Raw genomic sequence first — 12,379 nt, 5'->3', positions numbered from 1 at the left:
ACACCTAAATTCTTAAAGTACAGGCCTTTACAGACAGGCCTGAATATCTATATCCTAACAACACTCTGTTGCCAAATAGAAAGCCAAGGTTAGAAACTTGCTGTAGAACTTTCTCCCCATGCTGACAGAGGCCTTATGTTCCATGACTTGCAGGTGATGTGCTTGGTCTGGCAAGGGAGCGAGTAAGAACACTTTTCTTTTGGGACTCATTGTCCAATTCATGGCTTGCCCTCCTGTCTGGAGAGAGAGTGAGAAGTTGTTTCACAGGGCACTAGCAACCTGGGCAAAACTGATAGCCTCAGGGTAAATGATACAGTTTTCTGCATTTGAATGTCTGAGATTTTACCAGCCTTAATATAATAAAGGAAGGATTCTTTCTCTTCACTTTTACATGCAATCTTTGCATGTCAGTAGTGTATTAAAAAAACAATAGTCAATGCAGTGATTTAGCGGTACGTGAAGAGAGATTATGAAGGAGAGAGGGATCAATTATTTGCATTAACTAATGAGACTGAACAACAAGTAGTCTGAGGCTGCAGCAAGGCAAAATTAGGTTAAGTATAAGGAAAAGTGACATAATGAAGCAAGCCGTCAAGGGAGGCTGTGGAATTGCCATCACGGGCAATATTCAGCGTTGAGTCCAGTTCTGCTCCCAATGAAGCCAATCGCAAAACTACTACTGCCTTCAGGGAGAGCAGGATCATCTATTGTGGATGGTGTTGGTATTATGAAAACAATCCTGCCTCCGTGGCATAAAGGTCCGTTTTAACCCACATAATTCTTTTATATCTCTTTAATGCATGAAATATGTATATGGGAATCTCAGGGTCAGGTTTTAATCTTGGTTACTTCAGCATAAACTCAGAGTAACTCCAGTTACTTCAAGGGACCCTTATTTCTGGATTGAACTAATTAGGGTGATCCTGGATTTCCACTGGCATAACTGAGATCAGATTATGGCCCTAGTTCTCGTGTCAGCTAGTATGAATGTCTTGTATCCATATTCACAGTAGACACACTTGGTCAACTTTGGTGTAACTGAGTTTAGAAACTGACTCAGTGATTTTGCTGCATGTGCATGTTTTTTAATCCAGTCAAAAAGACCAGCTGAAGCAATAATTTATCAATGTTCTAATTTAACATCAGAAGTATGTTGACTCAACCTTGCTCCCGTGTTTTGATATGAATAAGAACACCAACTATGTTTGTGCTGTGTAAATAATTGTTCTGGGATCTTCCAGACCCTGGATATTTTATTTTCCAGAGTGTAAGTAGTGCATGATTTCAGTAATTCTTGGCTTTCAGAAAGAGATGGAGGATGGAATAGCCATTGACTAGATGGCTATTTCATAATGTCTTATTGAATGTTGGGGGAATCCAGTTATGGCTGGCCTCTGAGGGGGCAGGCAGGGGTGCACAAGGGGGAAAAGGTTTCTTACTCACATGTTCAAGAGAGGAAGAAGATGTAAGGGCTAGCCATGGTCTAGACCTCTGTGCTGATTATTCTCTGGCATCAAAACTTGAGTTCTCCCTTTTAGCACTTGGCCCTAACCCACGGCTGGTCCAGATGGAGATCTGAGACCCTTTTTTGGAATGTATTTCTAACCTCTTTCTTGACTATGAACTGATATTTTCCTATTGAACAGTGGAAAATTTGAATAGTGAAAATGTATGTACAATAAATAGTTTAAGCATATATTATAACAAGGAAAATTGTCTGTTTTTAATAAGATAATATATATCAATGAAAAGAAATGTTGGCTTCAGCACATAATTCAATTGTTTTTTACCATTTTAGGTCCATTGCCCAGTATTGTTTTTGTTTAAAAACAAACACAAAAAAAGGTAACATTCAGCCAACTTTAAGTTCAACAGAAAACATATCACACCATATCTGTACAATGAAAAGAGCTTTAAAGCAGACTTGATGGATCATAGTTCATATTGAGTGCAAAGAAGTCAAAATGCAATTGTTGTAACTCAAAAATAGTTATAACTTTACCCCTCTCCTATTTCACTCTGATTTAAGGTTGATTAATTGGAATTAATCCAACTCTAAGGCACTAAACACCCAAACTCGTGTTACTCTTTGGTACCATTTGTAAGGCTTTTAAAAATTAATTCCCATGCCTTTGTTATCGGTCAAAAGTAAATACGCTCTTTACTTACATAAGTCCTTTACATCTCAAAAAATTCTTCACACTAGCATTACATTTTATGCATTTAGTTGTGAATTGCTAAAGTAAATGAAGGAGTGCTTTAGAAAAGAAAGCTTCAGAAGTAAGTGCGTATTGGAGCTACTTTTTTGACTCTCTGTATTAATAATGAAGAGTGGAGGATTTTCTGCACATCTAATTGTTTGCTTTTCTGTTACAGCATGTGGAGAATGTTTTTTTTTTTTTAAATACGTAACAGCTTTTTTTAATGCTGTATTATTAAAAAGGGGTTGATTACAAATAATGGAAAATGGTGCTAGTTAATCCATGACTCTTCCCCTCAGTGCCCCATCATCTCTGTTTGTAAAGTCTAAAGGATTGTTCACAGAAAGCTTGTCTGCACAGTGAATTAGTGCACGGCAAGCCAGAGTGTAAATCTACAGTGCACCAGGTTGCTGGGCACTAACTCGCTTTGTGGACACTTACACAGTGCAGGGAAAGTCTTGAGTGCTGCTTAGTGTGGTGCAATATGGTAGCAGTGTTCATATGGCAGGTTAGTGTTTAGCAAGCTGGTGCACTGTAGATTCACATGGTGGTTTGTTGTGCACTAACTTGCTGTGTAGACAAGCCCAGAATGAGCAGAAAGTTGATCACATCAGAGATCCTCATGTTGTTTTTCACAGTTAAGCATCATAGGAATAAAATAATGAAGATATTGGGATTCCTCCATGTAGCCCGATATTTTAGTACCTGTCATCAGAGATGAGTGGTGATCTCTCCTCACCATCCCTGTTGTGAGCAAATGACTCCATGTACATTAGGGGGGCAGGCTCCCTCAGTCCCCACATTCAGAAGGAGCCACAAGACTCTTTGGCCTAATGGGCATCTTTCTTCTGTCTATGTCCTGTACCAGAACCATCATCCAGGGATAAATCCTTCTCTCTTCACGGTTTATTTCTGTAACACACACACACACAAACTACTGTCAATAGACAATTAGGGGATCTCATTCTCATGAATCCGATCATTGAGAAGGGACCAGTCTCAGCCAGCTATGCCCTGGCTAAACTGGCAAGAGCTGCACATCTACCCTCTTGAAATAGGAAGCTGCTTCTGTAGCTGGATATCTAGGGTGCCCGTGTGTATCTGATTAATGGCTGTGATAATCTATCCCTCATAAAAAGCTTTACAGAAATGGAGATATAATAATGTTTTACATATCTGTACTGCCTTTCATCTGAGGAGCTCAAACTGTATTAGTGACAGTGAGTATGTCTCCCACACTAGCTATGTCTACATTGCAGCTGGAAGCAAGCTTCCAGGCCAGGATAGACAGGCTGGTGCTAGCAGGGCTCGAGCTAGTTTGGTAAAAATAGCAATGTGGTTGGTGCGGCTCCAGTGGAGACCCGGGCTAGCCACCTGAACCCAAATCCAGGGGGTCAGATGGGCTTGAGAACCCAAGCTGCCACCTAAGCCACAATATTCACATTGCTATTTTTCTCATGCTAGCTTGAGCCCTGCTAGCACAAGTCTGTCTACCTGGGCTGGTAGTCTCACTCACAATTGCGATGTGGACATACCCCATGTTCCTGCTGCAATATCCATCAGGTCCCCAGGAGAACAAGCTGTGCACATCAGCTATTTCCACCCACAAACTCAGAGATCCAAAAGTTCAGAGCTGTGTGGAGGGGATTTGGAGGACACCTGGCAAAGAGGGGAACATGTGACAGGTTCTGCTTCCAGGTCCTTGTATTTTGAGGCTTTTCTACTCCAGTTTTCATTCATTCATCTCTTCTGAATCCTGTAGCATGGAGAAATATTTGACCCAAAGACTTTCAATATTTCTTCCATCTTGTCTTGTTTTGGTATTCAAACAAAGAAGTTGAGAACTTTAGACTAAAATCTTTCACAGTTTATCAAACAGATGCAGTATCAAATAGCAGTTTGCGTTTTCAGAATTGATTGCTGTCAACTATTCTGTCTATTGCTTTATAGAATCTGTTTGTCCAACAAGAATTCCAGTGGCAGCTCGAGATGAAAAAGGATTTGATATCCTTCTAGGATTAGGTGTGAAGAAAAAGGTTAAAAAGAGAATTCCGATTCCATCTTCTAATGCAAAAGCTTATGAAATAACATCAAACGTTGACTTGTCAGAATTTACAAGGTACTTCATTGTAAAAAGTTGTCCAGTTTGGGATAAAAATGTGGTTTATTAGAAGTGTATGGGATTTGTTTCAGACTATCCCATTTAGAATGTGTTTTTTTTTTTTTTTTTCCTCCCCAGGAGTGTGTTTCCGGAAGGTCTTCCTCCATCATATGTGTTTGTCTCCACTCAGAGGTTTAAGGTCAGAAAGACATGGGATTTGTGGAGGATTCTAAGCCTGGATGGGAGGCCGCAAATAACAGTTACTGTAAATGGGGAAGATAAAACATTATCATTTACTACAACAAGCTTAGTAAATGGAACTCAGGTTGTCACTTTCACTGCACCTCGTGTAAAGGTAATGAGTACATTGATCCTGTATTGAAATATTCATGGAAGTACAGGTTTATTTCCTTGAGTCTTTACCTTTAAGATATACTAGCTCACTCTTGAATTTGTAAATATTTTAAAATCGCTGGATGACGCCTCATACTACATGCTGGTGTAAGTTGAAAAAATTATTTGGTATTTATTACAAAGATAGCATCTCTGTCACTTAGTAAATGTGTTTTAATAAAAATCTAGTTTTAGAGATGGATTTCGCCACTGTATATGTAGAGCAATGGTTTTCAACCTTTTTTCATTTGCGGGCCCCTAAAAAATTTCAAATGGAGGTGCAGGCCTCTTTGGAAATCTTAGACATAATCTGCAGACCTCCAGGGATCCTCAGACCACAGGTTGAAAACCACGGTTCTATGGTAACAGTAACCTTTTGTGGACCCCTCAGACATTGTTCGTAGACCCACAGGAGTCCATGGACCACAAGTTCAAAATCCCTGCAGTAGAGGTTTCAAATTCATTAATTATTTTCCATTTATTTATTTACTTTTTTATTAAAATAATTGTTTTCTAGTAGATTGGTAAGAAACTTGTGAATGTCAGTGCAACCTGGTTTATCCAATTCTGTGTCCAGTGAAAATGCCCTCATCTGGTTGTTTTTTTTTTTATTTGAATAATAGACAATCTACACTAAATTTATTAGAACGCTTGTTTATCCAAGGACCTTAGAGTCCCAGAAACATTTTAGATAAACAGAGTTGTACTTTACTGGTACCTAAAACATTGGATTGGATATGAATGCTCATAAGAATAAATATGAAATAGTCTCTGGAGATCTTCTCAGACTCTCCAGAGAGAGTAACCATTTCTGTGATCCCATGTGGCAAAATCAAGTTTAATTTTTGACCATCATTTGAAACGATATACTCATTCCATTTCTTAGAAGACCAATAGCACGTGATAAGGAACACCATGTAAACAAAGGTGCCAACTGGAGTCTTAGATCATATTACTTTTAATATTGAAGAACCTTCCCACTGTAGAAGTGGGGAAGAGAGCATTGCCATGCCAGAATTGTAACAGTTGTGTAGGTCAATCTAACATTTTTTTTCTTTTACAATTAAATTTGCTTAAAAATGTTGTGTTCTCTTTGGATATTTTTTCTGATCATTTTTAAAAGCCACAAGTGAAAAGCAATTCTGAGTTTTGAAAAATAGTCATTTATTATCTTTACATTTGTGTTTTCTGCTTAGTATCCTCAAGCTGAACAGTAGTAGTACTTATATTGGGGGAGGTTTAGATTGGATATTAGGAAAAACTTTTTCACTAAGAGGGTGGTGAAACACTGGAATGCGTTACCTAGGGAGGTGGTAGAATCTCCTTCCTTAGAGGTTTTTAAGGTCAGGCTTGACAAAGCCCTGGCTGGGATGATTTAACTGGGAATTGGTCCTGCTTCGAGCAGGGGGTTGGACTAGATGACCTTCTGGGGTCCCTTCCAACCCTTATATTCTATGATTCTATATAGTGCTTTACATATTCAAACTCTGGCAGAGCGGTTGTTTTGTGATGCCTAAATGTTGGATTTAGATACCTAAATTTGCAGTCAAGCACCTAAGTCCCTTTGGGAATCTAGCCCTTAGGGTACTAAATCCAATTGTATTGTAATGAGATTTAGGGTCCTAAGTGAATGAAAATGGGATTTAAGCTCTTTTGACAATTTTATCCACGGTCTTTATCACCTTGGGTAGCTCACTGCTGAACAGGATTCCTCTATAAATTTTTACAAATGTGGCTTTCTCTCTAGATATATATCCAGCATAGTGGTCTATGGGAAAGTGACTTTAGAAAAAAAAAGATTTTAAATGGCTTAGCAGAATCTTGATTGTAAAATAAAGGTGATCTTGTGACATTCTGATTTTTTTCTATATATGTATGTCTTTACATTTTTTTTCCCTCTGACGGAGCCATGACTTTTGCAGTATTTTGCTATCACAAACAACCAGCCTTATTAATGTATAAAAACAAGTGGATAAATAGTTGGGATCAAATTTCATAATTCTTTAAATTTAGGAAATTATATTTTAAAGTCTCTTATTTTCTCCATTTTCTTAGACCTTGTTTGACGAAGGCTGGCATCAAATTCGTCTCTTGGTAACAGAAGCACATGTAACTTTGTATATAGATGATCAAGAAACTGAAATGAAGCCATTGCATCCTGTTCTAGGTATCTACATCAGTGGACTAACCCAAATAGGAAAGTACCCTGGGAAAGAGGAAACTGTACAGGTGAGTCTAGAATATTGTCAGATGTAACATAGTTTGATACTATACCAGTTCAGTAGTACTGTAATCGTTAATCTTTTACCTTGGATTTCCATTGCAGCCTTCTATTTCCATGAGGTTATACTTTCTAATATAATTTCTTCTGGGCTGACATTTGAGATAAAAGTTTTAGCTAGTAATTAAAGAGATACAGAAACATTAAAAAAAACAGTCACACTTTAGTCTGAATTTCTTTTTCACCACAGCTGTTGCAAGTAATATCTAAGATTGTGGTAAGTGAAGGAGATTAGGGGAAAATAATTTTCTCTTTCTTCAGGTTGTTTAATTTTCATGTTTGACAATATATGTATACAGTCAGTTTTCCTTCTGTACTGGCAGTTGTCCCTGATGTTTGTACATATATTTCACACAGTAACAATGTAGAGAAAATCATTCTTGCCATAATGGCATCCTTGAGTACTCAAGAAGAATTATGTTATAGTAAAATGAACAGTTTGTTGAAGCTATGTTTTGGCAATAAACTTTATTTAAACTACTGGACTCTAAGGGAAGGGGAAGAATCTTTTTTGATGCAGCAATAAAACAAATGAAGTAACAGAGATGAAAGTTCTGTATTGCTATTCATACAGCAGCATATAGTGCTTCTCTTTCTCTTCATCATGGAGGGCTCTGAAATGCTTATTCTGTAATTAAGGTGTTCCCAAATGTAGTGCTACTGAAACTTATTCCACTGGTATTCCACTTTGAGTCAGGACATCCAGGTGACTGGCTGTGGCATAAGCAGGAGCAGGCAGAGGCTGGAGCAGGCAGCTGGTAGTACAGTATCTTTGATGAGGTAGTGATGTTGAGCAGAGTAGAACATTAGGAGGCTATACACCTGCTTTAGGATCACCTGGTTAGACTCTTGCTTGTGGATTGGGTGGTCCCTTAAGACTCACAGGGAATTACCTCAGATGACTCATGAGGCTCAGAACACCCTTCACAGTACCCCCTGGAAAAAGATGCCTGCCAGGCATCCTTTGACCTGATTTATCACAGTGTGACTGATGGAATTCTCAAAGTAGGAGGTGTGTGTGTATGTTGTTGGTCGGCTTCCACCAACAATAAACCACCCCATAACTCTCCCAATCAACAAGATACATGAGCTTCCCCTGGCAAACTTTGGATCTACTTCACCAGGTACTCCTCATGTTCCTGGACAATGATGGGTGGAGGTGGTAGCTGAACTCATCTGGGAAAGGAGTTGTCAATATGGTCTTTCAGAAGGGGTCATGGGACACTGGGTATGTTTTTCATCATCCTGGGCAGTTTGAGTTTGACGGCTACAGGACTTGATCTGCTGGATGACCCAAAATTAGCCAAAGTATCAGTAATCTAACTTTTGTGAAGGTTGGGGTGAGCCAATGTGCTATGTGAAGAGCCATTCTTTATCTCCAACTATGATATGAGGGGTTCCCTTGTTTGTAATCCCCTATGGCCAATTCTAGGTGGGCTTTCAACTCCTTGATGCATGTGTTGAACTAGATTGAACGCTCTGGGTACATGGGAGACTTTGTGGCGTGGGTGGAACTGGCAGTGGAAACCTTGTTGGCATAAAAATCATGGTGGTGGCCCAGAAATGTGAAATTAACTGCAGTCCTCGATCAGATGTAATGTTAGATGGTAGACCAGGGAGTTTGAATACATGATTGAAAAACTGTTGGGCTATGACCTCCAGAGTGGAAATATGAATGCCTGGCATGAAATGGGACATTTTTGTAAGTAGGTCGACAAAAACTAGCACAGTTGTGTGGCCCTGGTAATTGGGAAGGTAAATGGTAAAGTCCACGGAGATGGACAGCCATGATTGAGATGGAATTGGCAGTGGAATCAAAGTGCCCAGGGGTTTGGTGCAGGGAGTCTTCAATCAAGTGCACGTCACAGGAGTTTATGTAGGACTACATGAAAAAATGGCCATCTGAAATTTCAAGAGTCTCAACGTTTTCCGGGGGGGCTGAAATGGCCAACTGGAGTGAATCATACCATAGCCAGAGTATTGTTAGATGTGGCTGACTGTTTGAGGTATAAATCCGGTATTTTAATAAGAGGATCTCTTTTTCAACTGAGAATATCAAGTCAGAAGCTAGATCCATACCAGTTGCCATAATTTTCACTGCAAATAGATCGAGGAGTAGGAGGGACTTCATGAGAGACAGCAAGTTGTTCATGGTGACATTGGCAAAATGGCAGGTTTACCATTGTTGGCATCTGGGCAATAGGTTACAGTGTAATTGAACCTGGAAAAAAGGGACTGACAGATATGGTGTTGATTGAGAGATTTACAGTCACAGGTACTCTGATACTTGTGATCCATATATACCTGGACTGGGAAAGGTACACCTTCCAGGTGATGGTGCCATTCTTTAAAAGTGGCCTTGATGGCCACCAGTTCTTTGTCATAGATTTCGTAGTTTTGATCTACAGGCATCAGTTTACGGGGATAAAATGCACAAGGATGAAGAACTCCCTGAGGCCTATGCTGCTGTATTGAAACTGTTCCGGTCACATAATTGGAAGCAACTTCTTTGACAACAAAGGCTTTTGCCAGGTCTGGATATAGCAAGATGGATGCGGATCCTAATGAAATACAATTGTAACTTATGTTAAAAAGGCAACTGTAGACCTATATGACTATGGCTTATTCACCAAAAAACACTTTAATATGCTGGCCCCACATAAGCTAATGGTAATGGGCTTTGTAAATGCTGACTGCTGTTGGAAATGTAAGTCCCTTAATGCTAAATTAGCTCACATGTTTTGGAAGTGTCCCCGTATTAAGAATTTCTGGTATGAGGTGGGTCAAATGACCAGTTGGATACGGGATGCTAAATTGGATCTCTGCCCCATAAATTTCATTCTTGGATGTATTTCTGAAAATTACCTGGTAACAATATGCAGCTTTGGTCACTAAAAAATTAATTCTACAAAAATGAAAAAGTCAATTCCCACCAAATATTGATGCCTGGCTCAATGATATGGTTGACCTTGCAGCTAACGAACGACTGGCATTCCATAGAAAGGGAAAGCATGAAAAATTCAAAGCAATATGACTGACTTTTCAGACATCTATGATTAATGTAGTTATGTCGCTTCGCTTCTCTTCGCTTCCCTTCCATTTATCCTAACCCTATTTACTTACTTTATATATTTTGATGAATCTGGTATTTTGGTGTATTGTATTTGGAAAAAATTAATAGGAAATTATAAATAAAAGATAGGTGCTGATGTAAGTGCTTCCTTTAACCAATCAAAGGGGGACTGGGCTTCTGGTATCCAAGCAAATATAGTATTCTTCCGGAGCAGCTGGGCAATTGGGGTCACCACCTTCGAACACCCTCTGATGAACTGCCATTAAAAGTTGGAAGACTCCAGGAAACTCTGGACATCATGGACGTTCTTTGGGCTGCCCATTCTATGACTGTGGGCAATCTTCAGGGGTCCAGCTGGGGGAAATGACATAGCCAAAGAAGTTGACAAAAAGTCGATCAGATTTATACTTCTCGGGTTTCCCGAACAGGCCATTTGCTCAGACATTCTTGTGCACAAGGTGGATGTGTTGGTCATGAAGGACTTGATTTTCTGAGAAGCAGAGGATGTCATCCAGATAGATCACCATGAACTGGTCTAAAATATTCCTAAAAATGTCATTGGCAAAGTGCTCGAATATGGCTGGGTCACTGGAGAGACCGAAACGGATAACTAGATAGTCAAAATTTCCATGACGTGCAAAACACAGTTTTCCATTTGTTGCCCTATTGTCCTGATGCAGTCTAGGTTGTAAGTGTCAAGAATATCGAGCCTGATAAATACCTTGGCAGCACAAACCCCTTTCAACAGCTTGTTGATCCAGGGCTAGGGGTAATTAATCTTTATTGTGCATTGAACAAAATCACTATGATCTACACAGAAACACAAGGAGCCATCCTTCTTAAAGAACAAAATCAGGGTCCCAGTGGGAGACGTGGATGGAGAAATGAAATTTTTTTGGAAGATTCTCATCAATGTGTTCTCGTAAGGCCTGGAATTCGGATTTTGATACAGAATAAATCCATCTGAATAGAATTCTGGTGCCTGGCTGGAGGTTGATGGGGCAGTTGTATGGTCTATGTGGGAGTAAGATGTCAGCATTTCTTTTATCAAATACATCAGCAACATTTTGGTACTGTTGTCTCCTTGAATCTGCTGAACACAGAAGGTAGTGGACTTTTCCATTCCTCCTCTTGTTTTCTGGGCATCTGACTCGGCTAGATGGAGTTGGTGGCAATAGCTTTCCTAGAATTGTATCTCTTCCATCTTCCAAGAGATGTTTGGATCATGCACTGAGAGCCAAGAAATGCTGAGCATAATCAGGAAGTGTGGCAAGGTGATTATATTAAATTGCAGAGTTTTCTGATGGTCTTGGATTTTGGACTTGAAGGGGCACAGTTTCATGCTACCATCAAACTTCACTTGGTTTGGTGTGAGCGTCTTCTGCACTGGAGGTTGAGCCCATCATCCATAAAATTACTAGAAGCTCTGGAATCCATGAGCACAAGCTGAGTGCAGCTCACTTCAGGTCTAATCAGGATTAAGAGGTGGAGGAAGACCTGCCTTGTGGAGGGTGACAGTTTATGGCTGCCAAGATACATGATGGCAGAAGAGGGGGCTTTTGTGGAGGACTCAATTTCTTGGTTACATCCAGCCACAACCTCTCTAGCAGGGCTGGACGTGGTTGTTTCCCAGGTTTTCCAAGGGTCTAGATTTAAGGGGGTACTCAGTAACTAAGTCCACCATAAAATAGGGAAAGGCTGTTCTATCACCAATACTCTTTTTCCTGATCCATGAGATGCCTTTGCCTCACATCAATCTGCATATGCTCCTGTTATGGAATAATGCTTGGGGTTGGCTGGAATGGAGCAGGTCTAGGCTGGAGTTGTGACTATGTCCTCTTCTTTTTCTGGCATCGCTTAGACAGATGACTGTCGATCCAGATGCATGATTCAATATGAGTTCAGAATTGTGGGGGGGTTTAACCTGGGCCAATTAATCTTTTACATTGTCATTCAGACTCTGGTGGAAATGGGAGATCTGGGCTGACCCTCTCCATGCCGTGTTGGCAATCAGATGCTGAAAGTGAGCAGCATATGCCGAGAGGCTGATGGCCTTGTCTGAAAAACTGCAAGGCGGATTCAGTAGTGCGATTTAGATTGTCGATAGTTACCTAAAAGCCGTGGATGAACTCATCAAAATTAGTCAGCATTGGGCCCATCTGCTCCAGAAGCAGTGATTCTCAATCTAGGGTTTCACCAGTCAATAAATGGTTGATAAACCCAACTTTGGTCTGGTCATCAGGATACATTGTGGGACACATCCAGAACAAAAGGTGGCACTGGTTAAGAAAACCGTGGAATGTCTGGCGATTCCCATCAAATCTTTCTGG

General features: G+C 40.1%; 1 protein-coding gene across 3 annotated transcripts in view; it reads left to right on the top strand.

Annotated features, from left to right (window-relative positions):
- Positions 1 to 12,379, top strand: part of COL21A1 (collagen type XXI alpha 1 chain) — a 194,401-nt gene that overhangs the window by 60,670 nt on the left and 121,352 nt on the right. For all 3 annotated transcript variants that reach the window (XM_075126475.1, XM_075126476.1, XM_075126477.1), the window contains exons 4-6: positions 4,152 to 4,320; positions 4,441 to 4,657; positions 6,751 to 6,924. In XM_075126475.1, coding sequence (XP_074982576.1) covers positions 4,152 to 4,320; positions 4,441 to 4,657; positions 6,751 to 6,924 — 560 coding nt within the window. The remainder of the gene's footprint in view (positions 1 to 4,151; positions 4,321 to 4,440; positions 4,658 to 6,750; positions 6,925 to 12,379) is intronic.

The sequence above is a fragment of the Caretta caretta genome, chromosome 3 (assembly GCF_965140235.1).
Source record: "Caretta caretta isolate rCarCar2 chromosome 3, rCarCar1.hap1, whole genome shotgun sequence".
In the NCBI taxonomy this organism is placed as follows: Eukaryota; Metazoa; Chordata; order Testudines; family Cheloniidae; genus Caretta; species Caretta caretta.
Note: the sequence above shows the minus strand (reverse complement) of the source record. Positions and strands in the feature narration are given on the sequence as shown.